Below are 9,057 nucleotides of genomic sequence, written 5' to 3'. Positions count from 1 at the left end.
CAAATGCAAATTAAATCATACAATTAATCTCATCAGAAGCCTTATAGTCTCTACATGCATTTTCAAACAGATGAGGCGATACTAGAAATAAAGTAACAGGCCCGCCATGCTCTTTTTGGCCCAAAAACAATATTCTAAAGTTGTCACTCACTGTTTAGGCAGCTTTCTGCTCTTCTCAGGAAGGATTCTCTACTTACATTTACAGTATTTCAGCAGTTGATCTTATCCAGAGCATCTTGCATATTTAGCAGCATGTATGCTCTCTGGAAACTACTGACCCTCTTGATGTCCCACATTTCTTTGCAACTGTTGGAGCCAGAGAGCACAAAGGAACCGCTCCTCACCTGCGCGGAGGACAGGCGGCCTCTTGGTTGGGGTGTCGCCCTTCCCAGCAGCCTTCTGTTCAGCACGAGCCAGCAGCCTGCGCCTTTTCTCCTGCTTGGTCTCAGGCCTGTACTTGTGTGCCAGTTTGAACAGCTGGGTAGCTAGGGATCAACATGCAAAACAGATGTCTTTAAACCCACGGACTATTACATACACCCAGGTCAACTTCCACTGAAATTACCCAGTAGCAAAAGCAGACAAATTTGTACCAATTGAATAGAAATGAAAACACGTAGAGTGCATCAGTGATCTTGGTGGAAGAGTGTCGACACTGATCATTAAGATAGTAAATATGTTTCACATCATCTGCAATCCTTTAACATGTTAGAAATTCTAAGATGCATCTCAGCAGAAATGTCAATACACACTAATGCAGAGAACTAGATAGTTTGTTTTTTAATGGGCCCTTAAGAGCACTGCTGAAGATCCACAAAACATCAGCACCCAGTCTCTTACCAGTCTGGCGGTCCAGTGCCTGCGTAAACTGATTGATCGCAGGTGGGACCTTCAGGCGTTTGTACAGTATTGACCTCTGGCGCTGCAGACGAACATACCGTGGCCATTTTACAAACCGGGTCAGATCCCGTTTTGGCTGGATGTCCTGACCTGATGAGGGTGGGGACAAGTTATCACAGTTTTAAGGTTACAAATGAATTGCACACAGACCATGTAAAAGAGCCACTTTCAGGGCGCATCAGCGATCTTGGTGGAAGGTTGTCAGCATTGCTGGTAAGATAGCAAATATTCTTTAACATCATCTGCACCACTGTAAATAAAACTGGAATCAAACTCTTGTATTGTACCCAAGGATGAAGCATGAGACTCCGACAAGCCAAGTGCTACTCACCAATGCCAAAGTTCTTCGGCCTCTTTTCAAACAGGGGGTTCACAACTTTTTTGACCTCGTGCTTCTTGGCTACAGAAGGGGCAGGTGCCACCTTCTTCCCCTTAGCCTTCTTCCCTTTAGGCTGAGAAAGTAGGAAAAGCCTGTAAAAATCTGTTGTAGACTTCGCAGAACGTTACTCAAAATCGACAAAACGTTTTGGGCTCGTAGCTAACCTAGCCATTTCAAGTCAGACAGACGCTCACTGCAAAGTACCAAGACAGCAATTAACTAGCTAACTAAGAAACATGTACATTTTGACAAAACATTTCCCTTTACAGGGATAATTAATTCAAGTATGAATGTTCACTAGGTAACCTACAGCTGTTTATCCGGCAAGACAGCTAACTGGCTAAGATAGCAAGTCGGCTAACCTCTTTCCATCGTTGAACTGTGCCAATAGGTGGCCTAACAAATTTAACTAGCTAGGGTAAATTTCAGGAAACAATTGAACCAGTTATTTGAATTAACTCTGTACTTCCCATAAGTCAACACTGCAGAAAATCTCGATACTGAACCTTCATGCGTGTCTTGCACGAATACGTCTAACAAGATCGGCTAAAACTAGCGACCTAGTGATTACGGCGCCGCGGAGTACGAGCAATAGCATAGAATCAATATCTAATTTTTAAGTTACAATTTTTAGTTATTGTTAATAATTGGTAGCAAAATACATATCACTAATCTAGTTTCTATACGTCTCACTTCACAGCCATTACTCAACTGCAAACAAGAGATGTTGGAGGATTTAAAAACCGTTTTGATCCAAGCCAACATAGATAGACACTCACCATGTTGGTTCGGACAGAAAGGAAGCGCAGAGGACTGTGGGTAACTTAAGTGCCGCGACGTTTGGAAATGACGTCATTAGAAATGGACAAAACAAGGCTGAAGGCAAAAATTGAGGCGTCTTTACAAAACAGTGTGGTTATAGTATACAAGGTATGTGTAGGTCCAAGTCATAGTTACATTTGATTTCTCTGAAGGTAGACTCGTGTCTCAGTGAGCGTGAATGTCTTGCTACTCTAATGGTAGTTTCGCATAGAAATAGTGGCAACATGCAACCTTATGCTTGGTTTATGGTTGCTAACGCTAGCTGTAGAGCTATACTATTTTGTCTGGGGTTAGTTGGCTAATTTAGTTATATAAGATACCTAGCTATCTACTTGCCGAATTAACACCGGAGTTTAACCCGATTGCTAAGTAGCTGAACTGTAGATTTACATATTCGTAGGATATGCACTCTAACGTCTTTTCTCGTACTCAGTAAGGTGATTAGAGAGTGCGAATAAAATGGCTACACAGCGGGTACTCCCGCAAAGTAAAGAGACGCTTCTTCAGAACTACAACAAGAGACTTAAAGATGACATCAGGTCCATACTAGACAACTTCACGGAAATCATCAAAACTGCCAAGGTTGCTATATATGTTAGAATTATGACCTGATTTATTATTGTGTTTTTGTAAGCAAGTACTGCAGAGGCGAAAAACAATTCATAATTTATCCAGGTAGAGGATGAAACCCAGGTGTCAAGGGCAACGCAAGCGGAGCAGGACCACTATGAAATGCACGTTAGAGCCGCCAACATCGTAAGAGCTCTTACTTTCCGCAGTTATCTATTCCCGATACCGGGTTGAAGGGAAGTTAAGTTTGTAATTTCATAATCAAAATAACCGCTTTAAGTTAAAACACTAATGTTTTATCATATTTGTATTTCGCAGTAAACCGTGTGTGTGTGTGTGTGTGTGTGTGTGTGTGTGTGTAAAATCAGGTGCGTGCTGGCGAGTCGCTCATGAAGCTCGTCTCTGATCTGAAGCAGTTCCTGATTCTGAACGACTTTCCGTCGGTAAACGAGGCCATCAGCGTGCGCAACCAGCAGCTGCGCGCGCTGCAAGAGGAGTGCGACAAGAAGCTGATCTCTCTGCGTGACGAAATCGCCATCGACCTGTACGAGCTCGAGGAAGAGTATTACTCATCCAGGTACAAATAGATTCCCTGCAGAGAGCCCGTAAACCTGTAGGCGATATTCCCGCAATACGTGCGTTTATGCCTTAGGTTTAAGAGGGGAAAAAATATTTTCTTTTCATTTCATTTACATACCATAGTGCCTTGGGTGTGGCACGTTTTGTCAAGACTATGACAATAGGTTGAAATCTTAATTGTGACCAACAATTATATTAGCATATGCATAACCCAGAAGAACTAACATTCAAGTGCAATATTTTTGAGATGTTAGACCAGGCCCCAGACCTGCTTAAGATTTGAAGATGTACCAAAGTTGCAACATGAGTCTGAATATCCTTAAAGGAAGGCCATGCTTCATCACCAGTAATGTAACTGGGTCTCGGATACAATGAAAGCAGACTGAAATGGAGCACCAAGTGCCTTTTAGAAATAGGTTTTAGTTGTTTCATGATGAGGCTCATATAGCCTTTAATCAAAAAGCTATATAGTGATAATTTACAGGTTATAATGATTCCATGTTGTGTCTTTTATATTGAAACTGTTATATTTGAGACATTTGCTTTATATATTTTGTGGTGATGGACTGTACAAATAGTACTCTATTTAGATAAATCTTGTTAAACAACATCTTGAATTAAATTAGTTATTTCCTTAATATTACTCCATAAATTCTATGTATAAAAATGTTATAGATTGTAACTTTGTCCTGTTTACAACAGAAATACTTGTAATTTTATATGGTTTTAATTTGCACTGGTATATCCCATGTTAAATGAATCTTTTTTTAAAGCAGAGATTACTTTTTTAATCATCAGTTCTTGCTTGGACTGGAAACAAACATTGTATCAGCACATTTTAGAGAGTAGCATAACCAATGACCGATGCTAGCTGAAGGTCAAGTGCACTGTTCCAAATGTATTAGAATGTATCATATTTCCCCTCCACACACAGCTTACTTGGTAATTTTTAACATTACAAATAAAACAGAGGAAAGAGAACAGCTTTAGTGTCCTTTTATTTGGGCTTCTCCAAGACATTGGACTTTTTTAATCTCTTTCTCTCTGCTTTAGACTCCTGAATTCTTTGCTGCTCTAAGCTTTTGCTTCTGTCAGCTAAGCAGTAGCATCACAAACAACATTTACAAAGCTGTATAATAAATAAGAAAGCTATTTATCAGAGAAATACTGCAGAAAGATGATTATAGGAACTTAGATTTAGGAATGATCTGTTGGGTTATAACCAGTAAATCTGAATGTTATTACAATTATGTTATAACAAAGTTGTGTCAAGGCTTAGGGTCTCATTAGAATCTGTTCGGTCCTGCCCCAAATATATCTAAATGAACTGCTTCCATCTTTTAACTGTTCTATTGCTTTCTGCCTCTAATTGTGTTTAACTACTGTTTTGTGTGTTTGTGCATGTTCCCATTGCTCTTATATTTTGGATCTTTAAGGTTATATGTTTGATGATATAGAATAAGCCTTACTGAGGGTAAACCTTTTTAGAGGGGAAGGAGCATGGCACTACAATTTGGTGTGCATGTGAGTAATGTGTGTGTGTGTGTGTAACGTTTCTAGTTGTGGACAGTGGGACGGTGTTGAGTTGCCACTCTGTGAGGCGTTTCGCCGACAGGACAGTTGGGGGTCACCCGCAACGACCTCCGACCCCTCACAAACCAGCATGGACGATTCGGAACAGCCTGTTTCCCAGGACACAGTCAACGGCCACGGAAGTGGCACAAATGAGCAGTCATAAAAAATAATGATTAAAAAAAAAAAAAAAGCACAGAGCATTCGATTTACAGATTAGTTTGATCACAACTCACTGGCCACAATGAGCACTGCTCTTTATGTTCAGCCATAAAAAGCTGCAGTCAAAATATAATCTCAAATTCCATGGGCCAAATATAAAACCATGATTTACAGCAAGGTTTTACAGCTCTATCCTGAAATAGCTTTGTGTCTGACTATTGTACATTCCTTTTTCTAATCTCTCAGTATTATCAAGTGTGTTTGTGTGTGTCTACCCACCAGGACTGATTGTTTTGTGGTTGCCAAGACCTCATTAGTCATTTATACTAGGGTTTTACTTAGCAAATTTCTCTTGCTATTTAAGCAAATAGAATCTGATCATGCATGTGTACTTGCATTGCAATACAATTCAAGTTTTCCTTTATCAGTAGTTAAATCCACAAATAAAACTAACTTTAAGTGAATGTGAAGATCCATCAACTGGCCAGAATGACTATTATTTCTATTATATGGAGTATTATATCACAATTCTGTCTGTCTGTCACTACAGCAAACAACATACAATACAAAATGCTTAGAAATGTATTTTAAAAAACTTTCTGAAAATGGCTACACAAAATTTACATCAGCTCTGCATATTCAAATCGAACAATTCAGACAAAATTGACATCATAATATAAAGGTGCAGTATCTAATCCAGATAGCCACCATATTCATACAATACAGTCTAAAGGTCATCTTCAGCTCAAGCTAAACAGTTGAAATGAAATGACCACTTACTCATAATGCCCAATATGCAAGTGGGAAGGATTCAAATACCTATGTCATATGAGATAAACAAACTAACAGGACTGGAACTTGGACTTCAGGTCCAGACCTCACAGATCGGTGAAAGTTTAATCTATCTTTTCAGAGTTCTGTGTCAGTTCACCTCTTATTAAAAGAATACAAATGTCTAGGGAATGGTAGAAAATAAAATTACTCTGGAGTCTTAATGTTTGTAATTAAGTTAAAATTAGTTGTTTTTTATTAACTCCCAAGTAATGCACCTTTACCATAAAGGGAAAGTTAGCATGCACATTGAATTGGTAAATTAGTTTATGTGTATATTTACAAGTAGGCAAAATGGACATCATGGAAACAACTTTTTACATGGGAAATTATTTTCTAATAATAAATGTTCAAAAGATGCACACACAATTTGTCTGGACAAATAGTAATATTTAGAAGCTTTTGCTCAAGACCATTTTGTCAAATTTCCAGGATGAAGCAATTTAAATCCTACTGTCCTACTTCAGCTCATGACCGAAGTTTCATAGCTCCAAACTAACAGCATCATCAGAAAATTTAATGAGGAATCAGTATCTTCTGTTCATCTTCTTGAATTTCTCATAGTGATAGTCATCTGTAGCCTTCTCATTGTTTGGTCTTTTGCGGTAGTTGGGTGGTGATTCTAGGAACAGAAAAAAACAGACATTTTATAACATTAAATGACTTTCAAGAATATATTGCTGGACATTAAATGAACAGAGACTGGAAGAAAATACACTAAAAATGTATGTTATGCACACAGATATACAAAGGCATTCTTAATAATTGGAAATTTGCTAACATTTTTAAACAAAACTGACAGACAATCCTGCGAAAGCCTATCCAGTCTGATCATAACACAGCAAACATAGGTTTATGTGAATATAACAATGAACATTGTCCTCTTTGTAATACAATAATCTTATATTTAATCCAGTGGCAGTATAGCCTTTGCAATTTAAGATTTAAAGCATGGAAGATTCATATCAAACATTAAAGCATGTGTAAAGCCATTTAGCTGTGCAGTGCGCACTTTGGCCCTTACTCTCTGGAGCTGGTTTTTCTGTGTCTCCTACGCGCAGTGGTCTGGCTTTGGGCTCTTCTCTGTGACGTCTGTGGGGTGCATTCACATCTTCGTGGTAGACTGAAGAGGGACAGAAAGTCAACTATTGCATCATCCTACATAAAAACACCAACTTGATACAGTACATTATTCAATTGCTAGAATTCTTTGAACGCATGTTCATATCAACATTTATTAATAAAAGGTATAAACAATATTTAAGCAAATATTACACATTAAATACTACTTGACCTAATATTAGAAACGTATGAAAATTAGAGCTATACATCTACATATACACAAACACAATGTGAGTGTACATAAGGGCATGTGCAAGTGGGTTAGTGTTGAATCTTCGCCTTCCATGCATTTGAGCACTCACAGCGGTTGTGCTGCACATAGTTCACAGCGATGTTGGTGGGAACAAAGGAGGTGCCACTGTCTTTCTTCTTGTTCCTTTGTTCAGCCATCAGCTTTGCTTTGGCTTCCTCTGTACTGATTATGTTTTTTATCTTTGCACTGAAACATTACACAAAAAGGCACATTAAAACTGTTATGTTTATGGAACAAATATATAAAATGTGAAGCTACATGTAATATACATTGACAGAACAGTATAACAGTGAGCAATGCTATAGGAGACATGTCACCAAATATTCTACATTTCTTAACATCACAATCTTTCAATTCTGCCAACCTGTGAAGATTTCGAATTATCTTAACAGAAAAGTATTTCAGCACAACAGGTAAACATTTAAGTGAACTTACTCTATTCCCAGGTCCACCTCTGGGATGCCACTAAGCATCTGATTGGACAGCATCTCTTCCGTCTTCTTGGCAGAGTTCACACGGATGTTCTCCGGCAGCTCATATAGGAGATCCTCTGCGTTCTTCGCTTTCACCTTCTGTTCCTCTGCCTCTACCAATCCCTTCTTTTTCTTCAGCTCTGTTTCAATGTACTTCATCCTGAATGGAGGGAACCAGCTCAGTAATAGGACAGCAAAAGAAACAGCAGAGAGAGTGAGTCACTTGCATACATACATATCTGCATCTTCATCTCTTCTGTTTGTCTCTGCAGAGAAAGAGGTCCCCAGGTTCAGGTCATCTTCATCCTCTGTTCTAGAAAGTGAGGCAGCCATGTCAATACAGGTTTACTTCCTTTATGTGTTGCACAAAAAGCCTGAAGACTGTTTTTCAATTTAGACACTTGCCTATCTCGGTTTCTGTCTTTCACTTTCTTCATGTCCACAACACCTCCAGTCTTGAGTTTAAACGGATCATCCTAAAAAAAAACAACCAAACAAAAAAAAACCCACAGAACTCAACCACCTCACCCTTAACATATTACCAAATATAAACAGTACGTTTACACACATAACGCAGGCTGTATGACCACAATAAGCAAATATAATTAATTATGTCCTAAAGTACGCATACCTCTATCTCCGCCTCTAATGGTAGCTTCTCTCCCACAAGCAACGTTGCTAAACTGGATTAAAGAGATCAACCACGGTCAATAAATTCGTCTGCTCGAACTACCGTAACAGCGTCGCACATCTATAGCGATATATTGCAAGTTAGGTGTACATGTCATATCCACTAACTAGTCTAGTATATGTTTAACCTAGTTTACCAGTTTAAAGTTAACGTGATAGGCTATCTTAGGCTAGCTAGCGATTTCTAGGTGTTGCCTACCTTATACCGCTCTGCCTTTTCCGCAAACTTTGGAGCTCTTTTGCTTCATCCAGTTTTGCTCTGTGGATGCCATCGACGTCGTTAAAAGATAAATATCAGATAGCGTTAAGATAACACGTGATCATTACATGCCAGACAGAAATTACAATTAGTTACATAGCTAGCTACGTTTTTGTAGTTACGCACCACTGCAGGTTAGTTAACAAGAGATGAGTTAGTTACGCTGCTATCTTGCAAAACATTACTGGCTAGCTAATGAGCTAGCTAGGTTATCGGTTATTTTAACTAGCTTGTTACCTGACTTCAGCAGTTACTTCGTCTGATTCATCTTCATCCGAAGACTCTTCTCTTCTCCTCAAATTCCTCCCGGCTGGCATGATTATAACTTTGTAGTTCTGAAAGTTATTAAAACTTTAGGTAACGTATCGTTTCTGTAGCAGTATGTGTAGCGTTATGGGGAACAATGTTCACCTTGGTAACGCTTCCCCCAAAACCATGACGAACA

The 9,057-nt window shown here is 38.9% G+C and overlaps 3 protein-coding genes and 2 non-coding genes across 6 annotated transcripts in view; 1 reads left to right on the top strand and 4 right to left on the bottom strand.

Moving 5' to 3' along the window:
* Window positions 1-2,082, bottom strand: part of rpl7a (ribosomal protein L7a) — a 3,332-nt gene extending 1,250 nt beyond the window's left edge. The window contains exons 1-4 of the mRNA XM_035526891.2: window positions 2,059-2,082; window positions 1,232-1,352; window positions 841-990; window positions 345-485 (exon numbers count right to left, since the gene is read on the bottom strand). Coding sequence (XP_035382784.2) covers window positions 345-485; window positions 841-990; window positions 1,232-1,352; window positions 2,059-2,061 — 415 coding nt within the window. The 5' untranslated portion in view covers window positions 2,062-2,082. The remainder of the gene's footprint in view (window positions 1-344; window positions 486-840; window positions 991-1,231; window positions 1,353-2,058) is intronic.
* Window positions 623-695, bottom strand: LOC113570284 (small nucleolar RNA SNORD24). Its single transcript, XR_003409886.1, has one exon. It is a non-coding gene; the product is annotated as a small nucleolar RNA SNORD24 (small nucleolar RNA).
* On the bottom strand, window positions 1,075-1,147 carry LOC113570283 (small nucleolar RNA SNORD24). The gene has a single exon (XR_003409885.1). It is a non-coding gene; the product is annotated as a small nucleolar RNA SNORD24 (small nucleolar RNA).
* Window positions 2,083-2,112: 30 nt separating the features above from the next.
* Window positions 2,113-5,460, top strand: med22 (mediator complex subunit 22). 2 transcript variants are annotated; one of them, XM_026998515.3, is made up of 5 exons: window positions 2,113-2,209; window positions 2,535-2,683; window positions 2,777-2,857; window positions 3,040-3,248; window positions 4,811-5,460. In XM_026998515.3, exons 2-5 carry the CDS (start codon window positions 2,561-2,563, stop codon window positions 4,986-4,988), a joined length of 591 nt encoding a protein of 196 aa, XP_026854316.1. In that variant the 5' UTR covers window positions 2,113-2,209; window positions 2,535-2,560; the 3' UTR covers window positions 4,989-5,460. The 2 variants fall into 2 exon arrangements, with proteins under 2 accessions (XP_026854316.1, XP_026854317.1); XM_026998516.3 differs by lacking the exon at window positions 4,811-5,460 and having other exon boundaries at window positions 2,114-2,209; window positions 3,040-4,231.
* Window positions 5,461-5,979: 519 nt separating this feature from the next.
* Window positions 5,980-9,050, bottom strand: c8h9orf78 (chromosome 8 C9orf78 homolog). The gene is made up of 9 exons (XM_081719736.1): window positions 8,850-9,050; window positions 8,553-8,612; window positions 8,295-8,346; window positions 8,069-8,139; window positions 7,899-7,976; window positions 7,626-7,823; window positions 7,240-7,376; window positions 6,840-6,938; window positions 5,980-6,437 (listed from the first exon to the last, which is right to left on the bottom strand). The coding sequence occupies exons 1-9, from the start codon at window positions 8,927-8,929 to the stop codon at window positions 6,343-6,345; spliced, it is 870 nt and encodes a 289-aa protein (XP_081575862.1). The 5' UTR covers window positions 8,930-9,050; the 3' UTR covers window positions 5,980-6,342.
* Window positions 9,051-9,057: the final 7 nt, after the last annotated feature.

This window comes from Electrophorus electricus, chromosome 8, assembly GCF_041902795.1.
Source record: "Electrophorus electricus isolate QZ-2024a chromosome 8, ASM4190279v1, whole genome shotgun sequence".
NCBI classification, from domain to species: domain Eukaryota; kingdom Metazoa; phylum Chordata; class Actinopteri; order Gymnotiformes; family Gymnotidae; genus Electrophorus; species Electrophorus electricus.
This window is presented reverse-complemented; position numbering and strand designations above follow the sequence as displayed.